This window comes from Physeter macrocephalus, chromosome 10 (genome assembly GCF_002837175.3).
Source record: "Physeter macrocephalus isolate SW-GA chromosome 10, ASM283717v5, whole genome shotgun sequence".
NCBI classification, from domain to species: Eukaryota; Metazoa; Chordata; class Mammalia; order Artiodactyla; family Physeteridae; genus Physeter; species Physeter macrocephalus.
Window position 1 is genome coordinate 60,755,053 of NC_041223.1, and position 27,081 is coordinate 60,782,133.

At 38.0% G+C, this 27,081-nt stretch overlaps 1 protein-coding gene across 4 annotated transcripts in view; it reads left to right on the top strand.

Moving 5' to 3' along the window:
- Positions 1-1,330: 1,330 nt before the first annotated feature.
- The window catches only part of FBXL4 (F-box and leucine rich repeat protein 4), a 72,485-nt gene continuing 46,734 nt past the window's right edge, over positions 1,331-27,081 (top strand). For 3 of the 4 annotated variants that reach the window (XR_008618397.1, XM_028494631.2, XM_055087611.1), the window contains exons 1-4: positions 1,331-1,482; positions 15,150-15,218; positions 16,851-16,939; positions 17,622-18,205. Coding sequence is in view for 3 of the 4 variants with exons in the window: in XM_028494631.2 (XP_028350432.1) it covers positions 17,694-18,205 (512 nt within the window). In the remaining variant the exon portion in view is untranslated. Of the gene's footprint in view, positions 1,483-15,149; positions 15,219-16,850; positions 16,969-17,621; positions 18,206-27,081 lie in introns of those variants that run through there. The other variant, XM_007114277.3, reaches the window with a different exon arrangement.

Sequence of the window (27,081 nt, forward strand, 5' to 3'; positions counted from 1 at the left end):
TTTTAGAATAAATCGAGATTTACAGAAAAGTCGCAAAGATGATACAGAGAGTTCCCTTATATCACTCATCCATTTTCCTTTTATTGTTAATCCTTTATGTTATAATAGTACGTTTGTTACAACTAAGAAACCAGCACTGGTACATCACTATTAACTAAATTCCACTCTTTATTCTAGTAGAACTAGATTTCCCACTAATGTTCTTTTCATGTTCCAGGATCCCATTCGAAATACCATGTTACATTTAGTGGTCCTGTCTCCTAAGGGAGAGGGCTCTGGTCTGTGACAATTTCTCAGTTTTTCTTTTTGTTTGTTTGTTTTCATTAACTTGGCATTTAGTTCAGGTTTTTTTATAGGCTACCTGGGCTTTCTGATGTTTTCTCAAGGTTAGACAGGGTTTACAGGTTTTGAGGAAGACTATCACAGAGATGAAGTACCCTTTTCCTCTCACCGTCTCAAGGCACATGCTATCAACTTGGCTTATCACTAACCGTGTTAACTTCCATCTGGCCAAGGAAGTGTTTCCCAGCTTTCTCCACAATGAAGCTACTTTCCCCTCCTTTCCATATTCTTTGCAAGCAAGTCACCAAGTGCTGGCCACACTCAAGGAGAGTTGAGGGTGGAATGGGGATTAAGCTTCAATTCTGTTAAAAATTTTCCATTTTTATATACAATTTATACTTCACATCATGTATTAGCTCTGTTCATGTATATAATTTATAAATAAATATCCTTATTATTTTGCCTCTTTAGGAGCAATTAGATAGCAAGTAATGTGTAGGTCAACCTTTCTTCATTATTAAATGTTTTCCATCTTAATGGAAACCTTGCAATATGCAAGATAAATATGCAAAGTAAAAAGAGGGTAATATTGTATCTACTCAAAATACATTAAAATGATTAAGGGAGACCGTGAGAGCATCTTCTTCAACAGAGGTAATGATCACGGCCTTCGGAATGTCGGGAGGGAGATGAGCCTGCAGGAAGGACTTGTATCTGGGACAGAAGAGGTTTGCAAACTTGGTGAATTATGCCTTTAGAGCGCCTATAACTTTTGTTCCACTTTTCCTCTGAGAACCTTAACATCAGTAATCCCTGTGCATCCCCTGACCCAACAACTCTAGACTGGAGAAGTCCTAGCAGGCCGATGACAGGAAGAGATTATTTCCGCCGTACATTTGCCACCGCTGCCTTCTGGGGAGTAACAGGAAATTTGTAGGGTACGACTCCGGCAGGGAAGGCAGTAGGAAGCTCCTCCCCTCGGCCTAGGAGGGGCGGTCCAGACGCCGCCGTGGCCCCGCCCCACCCCTGGCCCCGCCCCTCCGCGCAGCCTGCGCCTCTTCCTTCCGGGTCGTGCTCGGCCGGGCGCGCCGCCGTTGCGCCTCTGCGCGGAGCCTGGGAGTCGCCCCCGCGCCCCGGCCTCCCCGCGCCGGCTGGTCGCTGGTGGAACCTATGGCGCGCGCCTCTACCGGACCCTGCAGGGTACGGCCCTTCCTTTACTTCTCCCTTCTGCGGGTCTCCGTCTTCCTCTTTCGGCGCTGGGGCTGGGCCGGGCCCGGGCGGAGCCGCGCTTCGGGGAGCCCGGGCGCCCGGCAGAGGTCCCTTTACCGGCCCCGCCGCCCGCCTGCGCTTGCGAGGCTTGCTGGTGACCCTGCAAACAGCTTACTTGCCTCGGGCGCTGCTTCTCTGCTCGACTGTCTGCCGGGCGTGAGGCGTCGCCCAGTGCGCGCGGCGCAGGGTTGTTTACATCGCGGGGTTGGCGGGTAGTGCTGACCCTGCAGCCCCGAGTCGGCCACCTGCCCGCCTGTGTACTTGCTGCTTCCTGCGCGTGCTTCCTTGATTTCTTTTTGGCACCCGATTGTTTTTACCTAACCAGGCCCATGTCTTAATTCAGGACTGCCATGAGATACCTGGCAGCAGCCCTGTTTCTATGTTTTAGGGATATCCTTAGAATACAGTGTGATGATGAACATCCACTTGGCCTCCTTGTCAGCATGTTTGCAATGGGAGTGGTTTTGGATTTCCTTGATGGTTTCCCAAATGCTCGTTGCCACAGAGCCTCGCTTGCAGTCACTAATTAAAATATACAAATAACTAGAAAGTCAAGATGCTATAAACCTGTGGTCAGGTAGTAGAGTTGGCAAGGATACTGTGTCTGGCTTTATGCCCCGGAGGACTCACGGCAGGTGCGGGGATCTTGCTTGCTTTGGTCTGTTAGAGGACACAAGCTGCCTTTACTGCTTCTTGGTATTCTTCAGTTCAGAATATAAGTACATTTTTTTCCCCTTAAAGCTCACTTCATTCCTTCTGTTGTCCTAAATTACATATTGTACCTGTTGGTTGAGTAGAGGGAGAGTTTCCTGAGACATCAGTGCTTCTCTAGCCCTTTATTAGATACTAAGTTCTTGGGGGAAAGGGACATGTACTTTTTTTTCTAGTGACAGTATGCATCACCCCGTAGTAGGTGCTCTACTCGTTCATTGAATTGGATCCTTCTTTCCACACTTCCTTTCTGAGCACCATGTCTTTTCTTTTCTTTCTCTCTCTTTCTCTCTTTTTTTCTTTTTACTACTGTCCCAAATTTTGGCTTTTCTGAGTCCTGCATTTTCATACTCTTCCCTTCTGTTATGGACTTGAAAATCAGAGAGGTCAGCTCAATGTAAGATGGTTAATTTCTTTTTACTAGTGCCGCGATCCAGTAATGCAATGATAGTCCTCTGTACAGTGACATCGTAAAATGTTGCTGTTTATCTTTTACTTCTAAATATAGCCAGTTAACAAAAACCGCCCTTTCTTTCTTTACTGGGTTAGTCTCATTGCCTCATCCTCTTAAATTTTGCTGTGATCAACATAATCGGTTTTAACTTTATGGATCTAACTCTGGTACCCTCTGAAGAAAGACCTTTTGCCACGTGAATTGTATATAAGTATCCTCCTCTGTTTTCTTCTAGTACTTTTAATGGTCTTATTCTTCATATTGAAATCTTTAACCTACCTCAATTATATTTTAGTATAAGGACGGAATTAAGGCCCTTTTTTTCCTCTCTCGTAGTTGTTAGTCATTGTCCCCATCATCATTTGTTGAATTCTGTTTTTCCCTACTGATGGCAAGTACTGTATTTATCTGAGGCCCTAATTCTTGTATATTCTTGGGACTTTTTCTGAATTAATGTTTAGCAATCTCTGGCTTCCTGTACTAATACCATGCTGGTCTTATTACTTTAGCTTTATAATGTGTTTTAGTGTCTAGTGATTCAAACAGTGCCTAAATATTTTTGGAATGGACACATTTAGTGAGGGTAAGTTGATTTCCTTTTTTACCCCTTCCTCCCTACTCCACCCGCTCCTTAAAGTTCCTTGCCTCTTGTTGAAATTATTTTTTAGCTTGCCTTTCTCATGGTCAGTTGAATCATTAACCATTGTTAAATAAATCCCTTCTCTTGCTAACTCACAACTCGCTATGTTAGAGTTGCTCCTCTCAGAGATGTACCTAGAAAAGCAGCTTGATTCAAAATCTGCATATCTTTTGACTTTGCATTGTATACTAGTAAGTGGAGTGTGTCTCTCCTCATCAGCTGTGACTCAGGATGTTCTGTACCTGGTTTCAGTAGCTCTAAGGGATAAATGCCTATAGAAGTGATCCCTGGGACTGCACCATGCCCATTTGTATTTTACTATCCCAGTTGAACATCTTAAATGTAATGAATTTTCAAGTGTTGCTATAATAGATACTTAGAAATGTTATTAGATCATAAAATAAATATATACGTTCTTTAAAAAAAAGTCAAGTAATACAGAAATAGCCAAAGGGGAAAGTAAAAGTGTGGTGTGCCCACCTATCTGGTAACCCCATTCCCCAGAGATCTTCACTGTTTAATCACTTGTTCTCTTTCCTTTCAGACATTAAAAATACATGTGTATAAGCCTATGTGTGTTTCATTACTGGCAGTATACTACATATAATTTTCAGTAACTGCCAGTTAGTAATAATTGATGAACATCTTTCTGTGTCAGTGCATATAACATTATCTTTTTAAAGTATTTTGGTATTTCATTGTAGGAATAACCCAAAATTTATTTAACCAATCCTCTGGTGATATTTAGGCTATTCCAAATTTATTTCTGGTAGAAACAAAGCCTCAGGGATTACTTTTGTGTGCACATATTTGCGCATTTACTTAGTTCCTTAGTGTGAATGCTTAGATGTGGAATTGCTGGGTCAAAGGCTATATACGTTTTAAAATTATGATAGATTGTTCCATATTTCTCTTCAAAAGGTTGCCATAAGAGTAAATTTATACATTTCTGAGAATGCTCTCTGCTGTTGCTGTTTCATTGCCAGGAATTGTCAAGGCTGAGTTTTACCCTACTTGCAAGCTCACAGTTTCATGGTTGCTGGTAGAAGACATGAGATCCTGGGTCAGAGACAAAGCACAGCAATAACAGTAGCCAGAGGATCATCATTGTCTTGTGCCATTTCCTTGAACCCTAATTTTCACAGGGTGATGTGATGAGGGTCAGATGATTCTAGCACATGCAGTAGATTGCATTACAAGAGAGGAACCCTGAGCTTCGGGAACCTGACTCATTCAGAATAGGCTGCAAGTAAATCTGCCTAACCTTTGCCCTAGAGAGAGATGTTATCTTTATTATGCTGGATAGTAAAAAAAAAAAAAAAACAAAAAACCTTCCCTCTACTCCAGAGGGAGACCTCTCTTTATCTGCAACAATGTTTGCTGTATAAATACCCTTGAAAGGGTAGTTTGGAACAGAGATTATCAGTGACCCTGCTTATAGGATATGCAGAAATGTGAGAGACCTGTGAAGAATTTTCGTGAAAAAAAAAAATCACTGCTAAAATGATATCATTTTTTACATTTTAGTAATTTTATGGATGAAAAGTATTTTTACTGTTTTAATTTTGCATTTGTCTGCTTATTGATGGAGTCGAATATCTGTAAATGTTTTGTTACTTACCTGTTCATATTCTTTGCTTAGTTTTCTGCTGAAGTGTTCCTCTTTTTCTTACTGATTTGTAATAGCTCTTTACATGGCATGCTATCAATGACCTGGTACACCATTTGCTAGTATTTTTTCATAGTTTATTCTTTAAATGCTGTTTCTGGGAGCTTTTGCCATGTAGAAATCTTTAATATGTATGTTGTCTGTTCTGTGTTCTCTTCCTTTATGGCCTCCTGAGTTTCCGTTCCAAGGTTTTAAAAATACTCTTTGTACATATTCTCTTATTGGATATTTTGTATTATATATTTAGATTTTTAAAAAATGGTTGCTTTGATAATATAGTTGACCAGTGAATAACATGGGTTTGAATTGCATTTGCTAGTATGTTGTGGATTTTTTTCAATAGTAAATGCTCAGTACTACATAGTCCACTGTTGGTTGAATCTGCAGATGCAAAACTGAGGATAAGGAGGATCTATGTATATGCAGGGCCAACTATAAGTTATACATGGATTTTCAACTGCGCAGAGGTCCCATGCGCCTAACCCCTGCGTTGTTCAAGGATCAACTGTATTCTAAATTTACTTTTCTAAATGTATGGACATTTTCCCAAAACATTTTTGATAAGCTGTCCTTTCCCTGTTTTTGGTTTGACACATTCATTGTACTATATCCTTATTTACTGTTTTCTCAAAACTGACAAATCAGTAAACAAAATATATTAGTCTCTTACTGTGACTGTGAAATTTGGTTGGATTCATCCTTAAAGATGTTTGTTCTTAGTGGATTTTAATCTTATAAAATATAAATTTTTTTTGTTCTTTTAAATGATTTCTGATATTACTGTTGCCATCTCTGTCAGTTTTGTGTATACTGGATAGATCTTTATTGCCCATATGGTTCTTTCAGTTATTCTACATCATTTTGCTTTACTTACCTCTCTTTAAATGTAAAACATCATCTAGCTAGACTTTCATTTTTCCTTAAAACCTTCCCCCCTCCCAACTTGAAGATTTGTCTTTATTTATTATTTATTTTGCATTGTTAGAAAACTTTTTTAAAAAGATAATTATAGATTCACAAGCACTTAAAATAAATTATACAGGAAGATCTTGTGTATATACTTCACCCAGTTTCTTCCTGTGGTAACATTGTGCTATAGCACAATAGTACATGCAGGAAATTGACATTGACACAATCTGCACACTTTACTCAGATTTCATCAGTTTTATCGCTACAGGCACTTGTGTGTGTATGTGTGTTCTCTGACATTTTATGTAGATCTTGTCGCCACCATCATAGTCAAAATACAGAATCACTCCATTACAAGGATCGCTTGCAAAAGGGCTTACTTCTTAATAGGAAAATTTAACCTATTCATATTTACTTTTTTTCTCCCCTGCAAGTTTGGAAATTCTAAAACCATGTAGAATTGACTTTCTGTTGCCCTCACACCTCCATTTAATAAGGTGAGACCTTGACTCCTTGCCTTCCCCACATTCTTGGTTCTATTGATTTGATTTCCTTTGTAAATCACTTATCTTCTGTTTTTTTTCCCTAACCATCCTTTTCAACTTTACCACTACTGCATCTATAATGATTTAGACTTAACTATAAGGTCACTGGTTACTTGAATATTATGTCTTCCCTTTTTAAAAATTATTTACTTCAGTTCATTTGTTTTTTGACTGGAATATTTCTTGAGTAATGTTTTTAAGAAGAGTTATGGGAAGTATACTTGCATGTCCAGAAATAGTTTTCTGTTTGTTGTTTGTTTTTCTATGTCAATAAGAGTTTGAGTCAGTTCTTTTTCCTTAAGAATTTCTAAAATATTACAGTATCTTCTAGCATTTTCTTGAATTTTCATCAGCTTCAATCTCTTCTTGAATTCACTTATATAGGTATTAATTAGGTTTCTTGCATCTGTGTTCCAGGTTACTTATTATATTTTTATTTAGATTTTCAATTTATTTTGAACACCATGACTTCAATTTCCACTAACTTAAAAAATATTATTTTCTAAATTAGCTTGTACTTATTTTATGGATCCTATGCCCTATTAATTCACACTAAAGATAATAGTTATTATTTTAAAACTCTTCTATTTTTTGCATTAACTTTTGTTGGAGACCACTTGCTCTAATTACCCAAGTTATTTCTATGTCTTTAAGATGGCTAATTCTACTCATATATATAAATTCAGATCTGTAGTGACTGATTTGTTTGTGGTCGGCAATCTCTCTGAAGTCATGCAGGTCTCTCTTCTGGGCAGGTGGTCCCCAAAGGCCAGGTGAGTGGCTGGGGCTCTGAGATCAGGCTTTGCCCTGCACATAATGAATGGGCAGGACGTACCACTAGTAAATATCTTTCAGGGTGTGATGGTCAAAAACAGACTAATAAGCTAGGATGCCTATAAACAAGCCGATTCTGGGATACCAAATCTCCAACTTGACCGTCTTGGTCCACAACAAAGACTGAAAACAGAAGCATACAGAACAGTTTCATTGCTGTAAAAATTCTTTTGCATGGCCCCTTTGTAGTCATTGGAAGCAACCCCGTCTTCTCCCCTAACTCCCTGGTAACCACTGATCTGCTTTCCTTCCCTATAATTTTGCCTTTTCCAGAGTATCATGTACATGAAATTAAACAATTAGGTAGCCTTTGTGTGTCTTCTTTCAGTCAAAAAATGCATTTTAAGAGTCATCTCTGCTATTGCCTGAATCCATGACTCATTCCTTGTTATTACTGAGTAGTATTTCATTGGATAGGTGTACCACTGTTTATCCATTTGCCTGTTGAAGGACATCTTGGATATTTCCAGATTGGAATGATGATGAATAAATCTGCTATAAACATTTGTGTACAGGTTTTTGTTTAAATATAGGTTTTAATACACTTGGGTAAATACCTAAGAGTGGGATTGCTGGATGGTTTGGTAAGAGTATGTAAACTTTATAATAAACTGTCAGACTTTCCCAAAGTGGCTGTACCATTTTGTATTCCCACTGGAAGTGTTTGTAGCATCCCGTTTGATATCTTAAAATTTGAATGATCTGTATTTAACTGTTCCCAGATTTAAGATATTAAACACTATCTGTCTTAGGGTTTATTCTTTTGAAACTGCTCTTAAGTAAAACATTTGCTAGGACACACAAAAATATGTCGTAAAAGGCAAATGATAAATTGCCCTTAAAAATTGAAAACTTTTCTCTTTAAAAGATATTATCAAATAGATGAAAAGGCAAGGGCTTCCCTGGTGGCACAGTGGTTAAGAATCCGCCTGCCAATGCAGGGGACACAGGTTCGAGCCCTGCTCTGGCAAGATCCCACATGCCGTGGAGCAACTAAGCCCACGAGCCACAACTACTGAGCATGCGTGCCACAACTACTGAAGCCCACGAGCCTAGAGCCCATGCTCCGCAATAAGAGAAGCCACCACAATGAGAAGTCTGCACACCGCAATGAAGAGGAACCCCTGCTCACCGCAACTAGAGAAAGCCCGCTCACAGCAACAAAGACCCAATGCAGTCAAAAATAAATAAATAAAATAAATTTATAGGAAAAAAAAAAAAAAGGCAAGCACAGACTGGGAGAAACTATTTGCAAAAGATATATCTGATAAAGATTGTATCTAGAATGTATAAAGAACTCTTACAACTCAATAAAAAGAAAACAAAAAACCAATGAAAATGGGCAAAATAGACATTTCACTGAAGAAGATACGTATGGCAAATAAGAACATGAAAAGATGCTCCACATCATTACTAGTCCATTGAGAAATGCAAACTAAAACCGTAGGGTATCACCACCCACCCACTGGAATGTCTAAAGACTGACAATATTAACTGTTGATGAAGATGTGGAGCAGCTAGAACTCTCACTTATTGCTGGTGGAAATGTAAAATGTTACAGCCATTTTGGAAACATTTTGGTCCTAGAAACAACCCAAATGTCTATGAGCACGTGAATGAATATGTCTGTATAATAGATATGATTTAGCAAGAAAGGAACAAACTACTGTTACATGTAGCAACAGGGAAAAATCTCAGTTATGCTGAGCAAAATAAATTAGACACAAAAGTACATGCATATTTCACTTATATGTTAACTCTAGAATAAAGGACAATCTGATTTATAGTGACAGCAAGCAGATCAGTTTTTTCCTGGCACAGGGAGTGGATGGGTGATTGGGAGAATAGAGATATTCTATATCTCGGTCCTGGTGGTGGTTGCATTGGTATATGTCTTTGTCAAAACTCATTGAACTGTACACTTAAAATGGAGTACATGTTTTGGAATGTAAATTATACCCCAAAGTTAATTTAACAGTATTACACCATTTTAACTAATGGCTCTTTTAGCTTGAATGGCTAGCAGTGACATACCTATGATCTTGTACTTGGATTTTTGTTAGGAAGGCCAAATAAATTCAGTATATTTTTATTAGGTAAAATGCTCTTTATTTTAATGTACAAATGTATAGTTAGTATTTGGCTAAGATAACTTCACATTTACTTAATGGTTTTAATAGCTAGAGAGAGATTTTTTTCTCTCTTTAATGTGTCCATTAAAATTATCTGCCACCAGATATTCCTAATTTTTAATACTGTAGGTTTTAGTTAAATATAGATTGTGTGTCTGCTAAAGGTTTAGGGTTATTATAGTTCTTCCCATTCAGATGGTTTATTCTTATTCATCATTAAACAATTAAGAAACATGTAAAATAGAGATAATATAGCATTAGTGACATTTGTAAGTAAGGTACTTTATAGTGTCATACCTGTGTAATTAGAAATATGTCCCTCTTTGTCACTTGTGAGATAGTATCTTGGGTAGGAAGAGGGTTTCCAGATCTGTTGTATCAGAAAATCACCATTCATTTATCCTACAGTTGTGTGTGTGTGTTTTTAACATTGACTCCTTAATTCCTTTTTCGTGCTACTAAAGATTGCTTATGAAATATTTCGTTAAGTTTAGATATGCTTGTTAAAGTCTAGGAAAGAAAGAGGAGAACTAAAACATTCTGTAGAACTAACCATTGTCAATTCCTAGTTTAAATTGATTCTAAACCTCCTTCTTTGTTTTCTGACAAGTTTATTCCTAGTTTCACTGGTTAGGCACTTCCTACTTAGTCCTCACCATTTGCTCATTAACTCAGCAGAAATTTTGAAGAGCCCACTGTGTTCCATACTTTTTGTATTTTCAAAGCTGACCTTGATTCCTGGAAGAGAAATGGATACTGTTTACCTCTTTGGTTTTCAAGATTTTCCCCTGGCCTTTAGGGTTTTCTTCCTGGTTGGTTCCCTTGCCTTCTCCTTCTGCTTTATATACCTGGATTTTCAAAAAGCCTTGAAGCTGGATAGGAGGCTCTCTCCTCTCTGTTCGTCCACATGGTTCAGTTAAGAACTCAACCTGCTTATTCTATATTGGGGCCTTGTTGATTAAAAACTATAGTCATGGGGCTTCCCTGGTGGCTCAGTGGTTGAGAATCCGCCTGCCAATGCAGGCGACATGGGTTCGAGCCCTGGTCTGGGAGGATCCCACATGCCGCGGAGCGGCTGGGCCCGTGAGCCACAACTACTGAGCCTGCGCGTCTGGAGCCTGTGCTCCGCAGCAAGAGCGGCCGCGACAGTGAGAGGCCCGCGCGCCGCGATGAAGAGTGGCCCCCACTCGCCGCAGCTAGAGAAAGCCCGCACACAGAAATGAAGACCCAACACAGCCAAAAATGAAAATAAATAAATAAATAAATAAAAAAACTATAGTCATAATAAAAATGTTTCAACTGGAGGAGAATTTACTTAGAGGAAGAGAGAGAAACGTGAAGTTATAATATTCAACCCCCAATAGTCTCCTTCCTGACACTGTCATATTTTTTCAGTATAGTACATTGTAAGTAATTAAGGGATGCTTTTGTTAAGACTTTGCTCCTCCCTAGCATATTTAATACCTGAACAATATGAACCTGTCTTTTTACCCTTACTCTTATATTATTGCCTCTCTTGGCCTGTCTCTTTTCTTTTGCTTGAGGTTATCCCTTTTTTTTTTTAAGAACTTTTTCATCCACAGTTTTTCCAGTTCTCCATAATCACTGTATGGTCTTAACATAGATTTGGAGTGTTAAAAAAAATAATCATATTTGAGAGAATAGCTTTCTTTTACCTCTCTAATCATCTCTTTCATGAATCTTTCTTTAATTTCAATCAGTTTCTTTGTGGCCAAGGTCAGGTCTTTTTACGTATTCAAGGCTGCTTTTGTACTAACAGAAATTAGTACAAAAAGTTACCACTTTTTTACATTCTCTTTGAACAGTAAAATTTCAATATATATACTATTCCTTATTGGAGGGCTTCAAGGAAGGTCATATAGTTGATTCTTACCTATTGTGTTTCCATTTTTCTTATCCATTTCCCCTCCTCTTTTTCTCTGTATCAAGATATGGAACTTTTTTTGCTTCATTTTTTGGTCTACATGTGCCTTATATTGAAGGGTTTTATTTCTATGTCTATCTTAAACTTATTTATTTTAATTCTCTTCTGCTGTCTACTCTGCCAGTCTCAAAAAAATTAATAAATGTTTATTGAGTATATATTGGCATGTGCTAAGCCCTAAAGATGTAGTTCTAATTAAGACACATTCTTAGAACTTGAGGGGTTTGTAGTCTATTAAGGTAGAAAAAATATCTCAGCATGTAAGAAATGGCACACGAAATGTAAGAGCAAGGAAAAAGCGGGTGGTGGATAAGGTCTGAACCTTAAAGATGAGTAAGAGGGTGCCAAGCATAGGAAGAGCAAGGGAATTCCAGAGCCACGCAGCCTCAGTGGGAGACTTGAAGATGCTGAGGTGTGAAAGCACAAGTGCAGTTGAGGCCGTGGTAGAAGTTCTGGTGGGGCTACAGGAAGGGTGGGGTGTGTAGAAGTGGAAGGGACAGGGAGAAGACTGGTCCAAGGTAGGTGGGAGGTTCTCATGTATCATTTTATCAAGAAGACAGCCTTCCTTTAATGGGACCTCTATATATATTTTAGAAGAATGAGGAAGGAGAAGGCCCAGAGAGGAGACTGAGAAGTTACCAGAGGGGTGGGAGGAGATGGGACAGCGTGTGGTGACGTAGAAGCCTACAGGGGGCAAGCCAGGGAAGGGGGCTGGTTATTGTCAGCTGCTGCAGCAAGTTCAAGTGTAATTCCATTCTTTTCTTGATATTTTCCTCCATTCCCTCGTGTCTTGATGTCTAGACTCAACCAGAAAAGTCCTTTCCTTAAAGCAGTGTCTCTTGATCAGTTTCATCAGGGTTCAGAAATGACAGCATTTAAAGTTCAGCCTCTTTTTCTTGATCTGTTACCACATTACGCCTTCTGTGATATTTTGGTAACATCCTGCAAGGCTGCCGAAACCCTCGTTTTTTTCTATCACTTCATTGACACATCTCTGTGGACTATTTTACAAGTAAGTATTGTGTTATGACTTGCCTTCAGTGTAGGACTCTGCCTTTTTGCCTGGCCTTTTTATCTTTCCATGTCTTTTGACTTTAATATAAGTTGAGAATCCTCTTTGGAGTTTTAAACTTGTTTTCCAGGTTATTCCATCACACCATGAACCTAGGCTTTCGAGTTCATCCAACTGCCTCCTTTTGTTGATTTCATGAAAAGCCCTTTTCCTTCCTCCTCTTTCCTCTGCCATCCTCTCTGCAGTTCCTGCCATCCTGCTTCTCTCCGCCTCATCGACTCCCTGTCTCACTTCAAATCTCAGTAGTAAACATATGTTCTCCCTTGTCTATACCTCTTAATTTCTCTTTTCCACTGTTATTGCTTTCTCTGTAATTGTATTGTTTAACTTCGTTAAGCATTTTATAATATGAAAGATGTGGTTGAAAATTAAGTTGTATTAAAATAATATCATGTCGTATAAAGCAAGTTGTTTCCCAAGGTGTATGAAAGTCTCCTGATGCAGGTTAAAATGGCTGTTGTTTTGTATTCCTTGATTATGCTAGTATAAAATTTCAATAAGTTGTGGGGAATTTCTTACTTTGTAATCATTGTTGACAATTGATTAGATAAAATAGCTTGTAAAATAAAGATCACCCTATTTCTATTTCAGACTTTTTGTTAAATGGAAAATAATATTTTTATGTATTGTGAGAATCCTTAAAATTAATGTAGCTTTTTTTTGTTTTGCTCAAATGTTTTATTATAGTCAAAATTATTTGAAAAGCACATTTAATATATTACAGACATCTCACTGTAAAAATGATCCTTGTATAATGTAGCTTTTTGAATGAACTGGAAAAGAAAGGTATATACCTCCCAAAAGGTATATCTTATAGTCACCCTCTTGGACAAATTTAGTGTACCAGACTAATATTTGTTTATTTGCACCAGGTGGGAAAAATCATTTTGTCTTTGAATTCCATTCTCCTCCTAAAGGGGAGTTATTGTATCTTTTGCATTTGGTTCAGTGCCCGTTGGGATATTCACTGGTTATCACAAATTGCCTCAATGCCTTGGCAAAAGTCCAGATAGTACATGGACAATTTAAACTTCTGCATTGGTCGTTGCTGCCCACGTGAGTCCTGAAACGGCGGCTCTATTCCCTTTTTCAGCTTCATTTCCCAGGGAAAAGTAGAGTGAGCTATCCTTTCTTCTCCATATGTTCGTACCCACCCCCCAAACACTTTTATGTGTCATCTTAGTTGACTGGAAAGGAGTTTAGAATCAAGAAGGATGTTAATAATGGGTTTACACATTTCCCTTTTTCTATGCTGTGTTTGTTTTCAAAAACAGGTTTTAACTTCATTACATTTTTCTAAATAGTATGGCTGGAAAAAGAATAAATATATTTGCTTTTCCAGTGCTTTTTTTCAAAATTTTTTTACACTGCTTTTCCTTCTTTTAAAATTTTTTGTCATTTTAGCTTTATCTCACAAAAAATTAACTCTAAAGATTATTGTTATCCATAGTTGGAAAAAATCAAGCACCCATTTACATTTCTCCACTGAGAAGTTTGAACTTCTTCATATGTAAATGTGATGTGAAAATCTCCATGTTTTAGCTTTATCTCACAAAAAATTAACTCTAAAGATTATTGTTATCCATAGTTGGAAAAAATCAAGCACCCATTTACATTTCTCTTCTCCACTGAGAAGTTTGAACTTCTTCATATGTAAATGTGAAAATGTAAACTCCATGTGTAAATGTAAACTTCTTTATATGTTATAAAGTTATAACTCACTTTTACATATGTTACTTCAGTGCAAAATTTTACTTAACTTAAACAGCTTAAAAATGATATTGCCCACACGACAGTCTTGCTGTTTTTGATATTATCCCATAATCTATGATGGTAAAAGCTAGCTGGGAAACAGTTGTGAAGTTCGTGGCTTGGTAGGTCAAATAGAATTTGTCTTTCACAATTTGTCTCAACCTTTTTGCCAAGAATGATTGTGAATGTTCACATGAATGATATTTTGCAGATGTTTCTTTGGTTTTATAAAACTATTACTTTCTGATAAATGCAGTTTTATAAAGAAAGTAAAAGGAGCTCAGTTGCAGCAATTTATAGACTGTGGAGGGAGAGGTGATGTCCATAGATTATACAGTCAGACCCATCCATCCACCTTGGCAGATGGGTTTCTGTCCTTCCCTTGAAGATTTCCAGGAATAAAACATCCACAGTCTTCCAAATTAGCTGAGCTGTCAGTTGAGTTGGATACTTGTACATTATTCTTTATTTTATAAATTTCATTTTTGCAGTTTAAATTTGTTTCATTAATTCTCTTTTAAGAAAGAGATGGGCCAAGTAACTTCTTTAGAAAATTATACTTCTTAATTTACCTGGGGGCCTATTTTGAAATAAAGTATATGTGGTAAAAGAAAGAGCTATTTCATTTCAGGTTTTGGTGTTAAAGATATTTGTGCATTTGTAAATTTTTTTATTTGACATATTTATACTTGTGGTAGGTGAAATGTTTGAATAAAGAGGTGATATTCTAGGTAATTATTTTCCCCACATTTATAACCTGTCCTGTACTTCAGCACTTGGTGTTGTATGTCCTGAGGTGAATCTGATTTGTCAACTCATGATATGTCAGCATTAGAGCATGTGCTGCAGAAACTCCTTATTTATTTTAATACACGCTTTGTTAGTCTTTTCAGAAAAAGTCTTGTTCAGAGTGTTCTATTATTTCTTGTTTTTAGGGTGCAAGTTCTTCCATTTAGTGTGTCTGCCTACTGACTGTCCGTCCCTGTGGTCCATTTTCTTTTACAGTAAGTTTGTCCTGTGATGCATCTTTAGTAAGGGTTTAGTCAGTCTCGTGTTGTGGAAGCATCCCCGCAAAGAGGGTCACATCTGCCCCTACCAGTTCAGGACCACTCTTTCTTTTTAGATCTTTTGGCTTAGGGATGGTGTCGGGATTCTCAGCCATGAAGACAGTGTGAATTTAGGCCCACACTCTGCGTGGTACACGCCTAACAGGGTTCTGATTTCCCTCCGGTGACTTTCCGCCACTGCCTAGGTTGATGTCAAGTGTACTTTGGCTTCCTGGCCGGTGAGCTAAGTTTTTGTGTTCCTGGTTTTACAGATAGGGTGATTTTTCCTGAATTTGGCTTTATGAAGTTTCTTCTAAATGTGACCTGTGGCTTGAAATAACCTCTCTGCATGTGTGTTAGAAAGTCCCCTTATTACAACCACTAAGACCCATAATTGGTTCCCTGACTCATATTAGCTTCAGCTGCTGCTCTCTGCTCTTTGACTTTCCTCTTTGTGTCTCACAACTGTGGGTTTTCCTCACTTGTTTCTAACTCAGCTCTTTATTTACTGTTTTGCCAGTTATATTTTGTCAGGTACTTCAGTGTGTGTGGATCTGGCTGGGATTGAGAGGAAGAGGATGCTGTTATCTAATTTTAAATGATTTTAGATTTGTATAATTTTTTTGTTTGCTCATCATCTTTCTGTCAACATGTGACATATTTTGTGCCTACTATGTACCGAGTACTTTGATAAATGAAATCTTTGGCTAGATTCCTTCCTTCAAGAAACTTGGTCCTAATGTAGGCCCTTGTGGAGCAAGGGTGTATATCTGATACAAAGGTGGTACCAGATAATAAGCCTCCTTATGGAATAAAGTGGTTGGAAAAGGAATGTAGAGGTAGAGTTAAAGTAAAATATAAAGGGTGTTTAGAAGGTGAAAGAATTTACTGCATTAGACAAAAAGAAATGGGTCTAGCTTGAGGAGAGCCTTGAAATGTCAAACCAAGGGATTTAGATTATATCTTGTACGTAAGAACCAAAAGCTGTTAGAGGTTTTGGGTTGGAGAGGCGTTTAATGTTTTATAATCTTAGTGTTAACGTTTTGCTCTACTAAAGAAAAGTTGTTTTATTTTCCTTCTTTTACTTAGGAGAAGTTAAATTCCAGACTTCACAGGTAGAAAAATGAGTATGCTTGATTTCCCTGTTTGTGTAGGCAAGAGATTACTAGTCAGTGCAGAGAGGGGCCAGGCCTGTGTTGTAAACTAGCAGAGCTGGCTGGGAACAGGAGCGGCCACGAGGCCTCTTCTTAACAGGGTTTTCTTGATTGTTAAAGGTTGCAGACTCCTCCGAATTTTAAAAATCACTATTTGGTCCTAATATGTCTGCTGGCATGGTTTGACCCATAAGCTATGGGTTTGCAACCTCTATATAAAAAGGGTTCATTAATAATATTTTTATTACATTGTCATTAAATTTAAAAAATATATTAATTATTCAGAATTGTCCACACAATTCAGAAAAATGTGATGTGTTCAATTTGAACGTTCTGTTTTTAATAAGTAGCTATTTATCTATGATAATAATCTTGTTGGGATATTTGACTTCCTAAGTCAGAAATAAAAATATTTTCTAAAACTCTTGTCTTACAGGTAAAAGAATGTCATATTTCAACATTTGTACCTGAAATCAGAGTGTAATTGTCAGGCCACATGGATGAGTGCCAGCCTTTGCATTTGTGGTGTGTATCCTGTGACCATTCCATCTGGGGTGAGTGATTTCTAAGAGTAGCTGGCAACAAACCAGATGCCAGCCAGCCATAGACTACCCTCACAAATAATGCTAGGGGTTATAAATTAAACACTGTCTGGTGATCTGTGATGTGTAAGGCAGTTAATATAGTTGGTCTGGATTAACTGTCAGCTCCAGAAATCTATATTCCCATAATGTGAAATCTGTACTTAGCATGTTCGGAAGTGAGTCATAATTAACAATAGGGAATCATTTGTTAAAATGTGAAGTTATAAAATGCCTAAGATCCTTTTGGATTTACAGCAGTATTTTAGTGGTTCCCCGTATATTTTAAATAATTTTAATTTTAAAAGTTCAAGGACTTAGTATTTCTTGAAGGATAGTTATAATTTTGCATAAAATAGGTTTTGGGGGGGGTCATACATCTGCCATTGCCTTATAATATCAGTCTTGCTTCCCATATAGCATAAAATTGTATACATTTTCAGTATTCAGTTTTCTTAAAAGTACATTAGATAAATTATACCAGAGAGTCTCATTTACTTGAATGTTGTTTTTTTCAGTTTCATTCTGGGAAGTTACATTGGGTAAAAAGCCTGTTTATTACCTTATCCATGCATTTTTCTGTTTATTTAAATTATTTTACTTCAACAAGCCATTCATTTTTTTAGAACATCCTTCAAAGAGTTCACGCATCTTACCGAGGACACCTGACCTTTTGAAGCTTCATAATTCACACCTAGATGCCACCAGTCTTTCCCATGTTAACAGTTCTGACTATGTTTTATTATATGTGCCTTCGGCGCCGAGCCAGGACAGCTACAAGAGGAGAAATGATGAACAGCCATAGAACTATAGAAGCAAACAGCCGGACTTCCCCTCTCAATGCAGAGGTGGTCCAGTATGCCAAAGAAGTAGTAGATTTCAGCTCCCATTATGGGAGTGAGAATAGCATGTCCTATACCATGTGGAACTTAGCAGGTGTACCAAATGTATTCCCGAGTTCTGGTGACTTTACTCAGACAGCTGTGTTTCGAACTTATGGAACATGGTGGGATCAGTGTCCCAGTGCTCCTGTGCCATTTAAGAGGACGCCACCTAATTTCCAGAGCCAAGACTATGTGGAACTTGCTTTTGAACAGCAGGTGTATCCTACAGCTGTTCACGTTCTGGAAACCTATCATCCTGGAGCAGTCATTAGAATTCTAGCTTGTTCTGCAAATCCCTATTCCCCAAGTCCACCAGCTGAAGTCAGGTAAGACTCATTTTTTAATGACCATGTTCTATGGCTGAAAGGTTGTGGTGGTTTTAATACTGGAGATCTTTTTTCACTGGAAGCATTCTCTTAAGTCATTTAAACAAATTCGATTTTTAAAATTTTCCTTAGTTTTCTGATAGGGAAAGAAAGATCAGACATATGAAATGTAATGCATTCTTTATACCTGTAAAACCTCACACGATAATAATCATGGATTGTGAGATTTGTGTGTGAATTTACTATAAATGAAAAGCACGATTTGAACTAACTGGGACATGGGCCAATCTGAGAAGTTAGTTGGAAATATGATTTCTAACATATTTTCAAACAGGCATCATATTACTGCTTTTAAATACTTTGAGTAACTCAAAGTCGACCTACAGAGTGACACTTTAGAGGAAGTCCTTAGGGGATTAGCTTTAATCTTAGGTGGATGTTTTTGTAACAAGTATATTCATTTAAAAATAAATGCTGGGGACTTCCCTGGTGGCTCAGTGGTTAAGAATCTGCCTGCCAATGCAGGGGACACGGGTTCAAGCCCTGGTCCAGGAAGGTCTCACATGCCACGGAGCAACTAAGCCTGTGCGCCACAACTAGTGAGCCTGCGTTCTAGAGCCCACGAGCCACACCTATTGAAGCCCATGTGCTACAATTACTGAGCCCGTGTGCCGAGAGCCTGTGCTCCACAACAAGAGGAGCCACTGCAATGAGAAGCCCGCGCACCGCAAGGAAGAGTAGCCCCCGCTCGCCGCAACTAGAGAAAGCCTGCGCACAGCAATGAAGACCCAGTGCAGCCAAAAATAAATAAATAAATAAATTAAAATAAATAAATGTTGCCTTAAGGATTCATGCATTCTCCCTAAAGGCGCTCTCTCTCTCTCTCTCTCTCTCTCTCTCTCTCTCTCTCTCTCTCTCTCTCTGTCTTTCTCTCTCTCTCGTTTCTGTAGTTCAGCCTCCTGATTTTTTAAAATATAATTATTTGACTAGGTAATATATTCACATGGTTCAATAATCTAAAAATTACATAATGCAGTCTTGCATGTACCCTGTTCTCCATGTGCCTAGGATCCACCCCTCCCTCAAAGAAACCACTTTTATCCACTTCTTTGCATTGTTCCAGAGTTTCTTTATGCAGATGTAAGCAAATACAAATGTATTTATTTTACTTTTCTTTATACACAAAAATAAGCACACTATTTGCATTGTTCTGTACCTTATTTGTTTCACTTACTGGTGTATATTGTATCTTTTCATGTAAATGCAAAGAGAGCTTCATTATTCTTTTCTACAGTTGCAAGTAATGTAGTGTATGTGTACCCCAACTTATTAACAACTCCCCTATTGATGGGTTCTTAGTTGTTTCAATACTTTTGCTATTATTAATATTAATGCAGTGAATAACCTTGCCATGAGTCACTTCGCACGTGTGCAAGTATATCTGTGGGATAAGTTGCCAGAAAGATTGCTGGGCCAAGGGTCTATGTATTTGTAATTTTAATACATAGTGCCAAATTTCCCTCCAAAGAGGCTCTCCTATTTCTATTCCCACCAGCAATGTATATGCATGCATGTTTTCCCAAAGCCTCACCTACAGATTGTTTTAATAAATTTTAGCATTTTTGTCAATTTGTAAGGTGAAAAATGTTAGGGGAAAAATGTTATCTCATGTTAACTTTCATTTGAAATGCTTTTATCATCTCTGAGGTTGAATATCTTCTCATGTTTAAGAGCCATTTCTATTTCCTTCTCCTTGAACTGTCATGTTATTTGTCCATTTTTCGATTACTTATTGATCTTATCAGTTTTTAACCTTTATATTGCTTGATTCATTCATTAAATATTTGAGTGTCTACTATGTGCTAAAGCATTGTTCTGGGTATTGAGGATACATTAGTGAACAATGAACAAAATAGACAAAAATCTCTGCCCTTATGAGCTTATTCTAGCCCAAGGGCAGTCTGTGACACCTGTTAAACTGTAGGAGCCCAGCTGCCTGTGGAGGAGGAGTGAGGGCGCAGATCACGTTGCACCTTGCATCTAACACACTGCTTCCTTGAAGTCCCTGTCCCCTCAACTCCCAGGGAGCACCTCCCGGTCTACCAGGAAGCAAATGCAGAGTACAGCTCAACTCAAGCTGGAAACTGCTGGTATAATCTTTATCTGTTCTTATCAGAACGATTTTGATAATTCATTGTGAACAATATTATTAATGGGTCAGTTTTTTTAAAAAACAGGAAACCAGCATCCTTTAATATATAGGCTTTTTTTCCTGAGAGGAAAAACAAGTACTTTGAGTAGGATCCTTTCTTACGTGAGAATTGTTTCATTGGACTCTGTCATTTTTTGCCTCTTTCCTACAAAGCTATCTAGTTTTTTTCTAAAAAGATGGACCAATATGGGGATAAGATCTATGCAACATGTAACGTCTTTCCTCTGATCTAAAACTTAATGTCTGCATAACTGATTTTGAGTATGAATCATGCTCTTGGGTTCCTAGCTGAGAGCTGTAGTGCGTGATTGTGATTAAAGTGACAACTTTATTTATAGATGTATCTCTACTTTGCCTAACTGATTTTTAGCCTTATTCCACAGAAAATACTATTAACTTTTAAGAGAAAAAGAAGCTAACCAATATATATTATTGCAGAATAAAGAAGGGCCTTTTAAATTTTACTGATTATGAAATCAGTTTCAGTGTTTAAAAAACTCGTTAGAAAATACCAAAAAAGAAAATATATATTAAAAACCCCCACAGTTCTTCCTCCCAGATTCAGTAACTGTTAACGTTTTGGTGAATTTCTTTAGGCAATCAGAAACATTGATTGAACACCTTCTCTGCCCACTCACTGCCAGGAACAAAACAGAGCCAGACAGATGTGGGTCTTGTACTTTGAGTTTTACAGTCCAGCCTGGAAGAGGGCCGTGAGATTGCAGGGTGCATGTGCTGGCAGAGGGGAACGCCTAACCTGTGGGGCTCCGAGAAGTCCTCCCAGAGGAAGCGACTTAACTGGGACCTGAGGGTTGAGTGAAGCTTTAGTTTGGGTAGGAAAGGTGGAGAGAGAATACCACATGCAAAGGTGAAACCATGAGGTCAGATCTCGGTGTTCTAAGAAGTGAGAAAAGCCCCAGAGTTGAGAGAACAAGCTGTTGAAGGGCCACAAGCTTTGGGATTTCATAGAGCTCTTGGATCCAGTTTCCCAGAAGCAGACCTTGAGAGGACTGTTCCTCTACCAAAGATTCGTTAAGAAAGTGCTCCTGAAGAAACTGGTAAGGAGTGGGGAAGATAAGGGAGTGGGGAAAGCACCGTAGGGAAGGGAAGAAGTCAGGCAAGGATGCAAAGTCCTGTGAAATCCCAGTCACCCTGGAGGCACAGTTGCCCGGGAGCTGGGCTCTGATGCTCCTGCCTGTCTGTCTTGGGCTGTGGGCTGGGAGAGTGGGAAGGGGGGATGGAAGTCTTCCAGGCACATGCCACTCTCAGGATGAAGAGGAGGCTCTGGGAGCCTATGTAGTTCTCTGTAGAAGGCTGCAGGTGGGAGCCCTTAGGAGCAAGCTTGCACATCTGGGACATGGGCACCAGACCTACCAGGAGATCTAAGCAGAGCACAGGTAGAGAAAGTCAACTCCAATAAACTGGTAAACATAATGGTATTGATAATAAAAGTTAGAGAACTGATTGATATAGGGTTGTCAGATTATTTACTTTGCTACCAACATCATTTTTCATCACTGTCATTTCATAAAAGAAACCCCAGTTTATACTGAGAAATTAGCATGCTCAGAATCTCGAATAAAGAGCAGTTGGCAACTTACGTGTATATGTGTGCATATCTTTATATATACCAATGTATTCTTTATTTTTCACATTTAATCATGGAAAGCTCTATCACAGACTATGGTTTAGGAACCACTGGACTGTACTGCCTATTACTTTAATTAATTGCATACGGTTTTATTTCTCCCTTAGGAGTTAGCAAATAAGAGAGTGTGTTGGAGTAGCTCAGGAGTTTATGGGAAATGAACTTGTCCCAGAACATTTAAAATTTAAAAGCAATCTTTCTCCATTTTGTCTGATTGCATTTCTTTGTTCAGTGAGTGAGGTAGGAAAGTTACAGGTAGTTCTGTAAGATCTCAAAGTCTTCTGACTTCGGGCCTAGTGCTCTACTAAGAGAAAAGAAAAAAGGTAGTACAGAGTGTCCTGGTTCAGAGTATAAGATCTTAATAGATGCTTGTGTAAGAGTCAGAAAAAAGGCTAGTGCAGGGTTACACACTGGAAGAGAGGCAGGGAAAAGAGGAGGAAGAGAATGACAAATTGAGGTCATGTTAAGGAAGCTGACTGGAATGAAGCTATTTGGGGATAAAATTTAGTGGTATGGAATTTTTTTTTTTGAGTGTTGAAAGCATTTTCACTACACAACATTGACGTTAAGAAAGCAGGGAGAAAGAAAGTGGCCGTCACAGAAAGTATTTGTTGCCAAAGGAAGTTGCTTAAGCAATGATTTCACGAATTGGTCATAGTCTGGTCCCCTTGACTTTGTGAGTCAAGGAGCATGGTTTTGTCATTTAAGTCAGAAATGATCAGACCCTTTATCGGTTAGTTCCTTTTAAAGCAGATGCCACTTTGTTAGTTACAATTAGAGACAGGCTGGGAAGCAGGGAGTGAGTAGGTATACCTATTAGAGTACTTTAATTTTATTCTAGTTTGTTTTCCTGTTCTGTCCCTTCACTTTCAGCAGGTAAAATGGAACAGTGTTGGCAAGAGAACTTTCTTTTTGCTGGTTACTAGATGTGCTTACTAACCAGGAGGAATTTCGGTTATAGGGAAGCTCTTTTGCATCCATGTGCCTGGCTTCCAACCTGAATATGTTAGAAAACTTGCTTTCTCCGGTTTCCCTTGATGAACATCTCTCTTCCTCTCTTGTCTACCTGCTGCTTCCTGGGAGCCCTAGAGAGATGTTCTCAGTGAGCAACAACAGGTCAACAGTTACAGAGACAGGGTGCTTTGTGTCCAAGCACTGGACATATAGTAGGCATTCAGTGCTATCAACAGAAGGAGAAATAAGTGGGCTGGTAAAGAGAATGCTGGTTACCAACCCAGAATTAAGGGCTCCAAGTGCAGACAAAGCACAGCCTGATAGGGATTCCATGCTGAATTTTGCACATGATACTGTAGATTTAAAATACTTACAAAGGACATTAGTGTTTGTCAGATTTGTCCAGTAGATGAATACAGTGTGTGGGCATATATAGTCAGCACATAAATGTGCAGACTACAAAGGCCATGACTTAAAGCAGTTTAATCTCATCACCACTGTTCTGGGTCTAGAGGATTAAGAGTCAGGGCTGTCTCATGGAAAATTGTGTGTGTGTGTGTGTGTGTGTGTGTACACACATGCATGCACATGTGCATTTGCTTGTATTTGCTTACTTTCACTGACTAGTTTTTTAACTTCTGACATTAATTTTCTAGAATAAAAAGAGATTGGCATAGGAAATATAGCCATTATTTTATAAGAAATTTAAGTGGAATATAATCTGTAAAAATATTGAATCACTATGTTGCACACCTGAAACTATTATAATACTGTAAATCAGCCATACTATAGTTTTAGAAAAAGATATTGACATATTCTCTTGTTGGGTAACGTAGATATCTTTCTCTTTCTTTAACTTTAAAATAATATATTCTAGTTCTATTAGAATTTTAAACAAAATCACCTAAATACAGATACCCCCAAATCAATTTGTATTGGTCTCAGAGTTAATGTTAATTTAATCCAACTGGCCACAGACCTATAAAATAATTTTTCCATCTTTTTTTTTTTACCACTTTTCCTTATTACTTCTTAGGTTATCAAGAAAAATCAAAATAAAATATAAATAAACTAATGATACTTGAATTTATTTATGTTTAGACATTTAAAAATATTTCTAATAACTGGTAAGGTTTGAAAGTTTTCAACTTTAAGTGTGCTGTCATATTTAAACTTATGATATATGTATAACTAAATATATAATGTTTATGCTATATAAAGTCAGAAGCAAAAATGATGCTAACATAGCATTAAACATTTAAACATGCTAGAAATGTTGAGGAAGTCATTTTAAAGTATCATCTTAACCTTGTCCATTCTGCAAGGTAGAGAGAGAGGACTCTAGTAGATTAATACATTATTACAGTAGAATATTTCTGCTCTGATCAGTGCTTGTTTTTAAGCTTGTCTTATTTATAATTTTATAATGTAACTTGCATTATAATGCAAGTTAGGCTATACATAAAGAACATGTTTTGTCTGTATGTTTATTTATTGCAAAGGACCTGGCAGTGGTGATTTCTATATTACATTTTCAGTGTTTCTGTTAAGGCTCATAAAAACTTCTAATGGAAGCTAAACAATAAAATAGGCTGGTTTAGTCCACATGTGTTGTGAACCAGTACAGGCAGTTATTTCACAGGGTCCTGAGTGGTCCTTGTTTCTTGGACATGAGACATTCCTCCAGCATCATCTCATGTCATTTTCCAGCAGCAACAAAAGGATGAGTAAAACCAAAGTTTGAATTTTCTAATACCTTCCACCATTTACCCCAGGATTCTTGGCAATGTACTGTCCAAAATTAGGAATGCGTTTTCCCACGAACATGGTTTTAAATGTTTCATACTTCTGTTCCTGTATGGCTAGCTCTATTTAACTGTGTGGATTTTCAGTAGAATGCTCAAATCAATTCCATTGTTAGAAACCCTAAAGATTTTTGCATTTAGGCTTTAGGGGCACTTCTTAGGTCTAGGCTGGCATTGCAAATTTGCTTTTCTGCCTTGTCACGAAAAGTGAGAAGATGCCCAGCTAGCTTTCCTTTCCTCCTTAAATCTGCCATAACCTGCTCTGTTCCTTAGAACTCTTCCCCTGCCTCCCGAGATTGGATATAGAGAGGGACCAGTCTCTCCATTCCTACTTTCAGGTTGTCTCTGAATACAAATACTCACAGGTTCTTTATATGTTTGATGGGTTTTATTCCTAGTTTTCAGGAGAGAAGTAGCAAATCTAACAAACATGGGGTGATTATAAGGGTTCTGTTAACTGCAAAAGTCCTACTGTTATGATTAGTGATATGTTTACTGGAATCCCATTGAGTTTCTGCCTTATGCTTTTATTCCTAAAGGTAGAAATTACCAAACTTCCCTTCTCCCGAGAGTGGTGCTATATGCCTTTCTTGCCCCCATCTTGGCCTAAAGACCATTATGGTACTTGTATGTCGATGACTTCTATAGTCTCAGCTCAGATTTCTCCCCTGAGTTTCATACTCTTTTTGTCTATTTCACTTCCCTAAATGCCTTGCTGTAATCAGTTTTTACTTGGATCTCAATAGGCCATTGGCTTATCAAGAAAAAGAGGGAGAGGACTCAAATCAATAAAATTAGAAATGAAAACAAAGAAGTTACAATGGACACTGCAGAAATACAAAGCATCCTAAGAGAATACTGCAAGCAATTGTATGCCAATCAAATGGACAACCTGGAAGAAATGGACAAATTCTTACAAAGGTATAACCTTCCAGGACTGAACCAGGAAGAAATAGAAAATATGAACAGACCAATCACAAGTAATGAAATTGAAACTGCGATTTAAAATATTACAACAAACAAAAGATCAGAACCAGATGGCTTCACAGGGTAATTCTATCAAACATTTAGAGAAGAGCTAACACCCATCCTTCTCAAAGTCTTCCAAAAAATGGCAGAGGAAGGAAGACTCCCAAACTCATTCTATGAGGCCACCGTCACCCTGATACCAAAACCAGACAAAGATGCTACAAAAAAAGAAAATTACAGACCAATATCACTGATGAATATAGATGCAAAAATCCTCAACAAATACTAGCAAAGAGAATCCAACAACACATTAAAAGGATCATACACCATGATCAAGTGGGATCTATCCCAGGGATGCAAGGATTCTTCAATATACGCAAATCGGCCAATGTGATACACAATATTAACAAACTGAAGAATAAAAAACATATGATCATCTCAATAGACGCAGAAAAAGCTTTTGACAAAATTCAATACCCATTTATGATAAAAACTCTCCAGAAAGTGGGCACAGAGGGAACCTACCTCAACATAATAAAGGCCATGTACAACAAACCCACAGCAAACATCATTCTCAGTGGTGAAAAACTGAAAGCTTTCCTCTAAGATCAGGAACAAGACAAGGATGTCCACTCTTGCCACTATTATCAGATAATCCTAAAGTTGCCACCAGAAAACTACTAGAGCTAATCAATGAATTTGGTAAGGTATCAGGATACAAAATTAATGCACAGAAATCTCTTGCATTCCTATACACTAACAACAAAAGATCAGAAAGAGAAATTAAGGAAACAATCCCATTCACCGTTGCAATGAAAAGAATAAAATATCTAGGAATAAGCCTACCTAAGGAGGCAGAAGACCTGTACTCAGAAAACTATAAGACACTGATGAAGGAAATCAAAGATGGCACAAACAGATGGAGAGATATACCTTGTTCTTGGATTGGAAGAATCAGTATTGTGAAAATGACTATACTACCCAAAGCAATCTACGGATTCAGTGCAATCCCTATCAAATTATCAATGGCATTTTTTACAGAACTTGAACAAAAAATCTTAAAATTTGTATGGAGACAAAAAAGACGCTGAATACCCAAAGCTGTCTTGAGGGAAAAAAACGGGGCTGGAGGAATCAGACTCCCTGACTTCAGACTATACGACAAAGCTACAGTAATCAATATGATATGGTACTGGCACAAAAACAGAAATATAGATCAATGGAACAAGATAGAAAGCCCAGAGATAAACCCATGCACCTATGGTCAACTAATCTATGACAAAGGAGG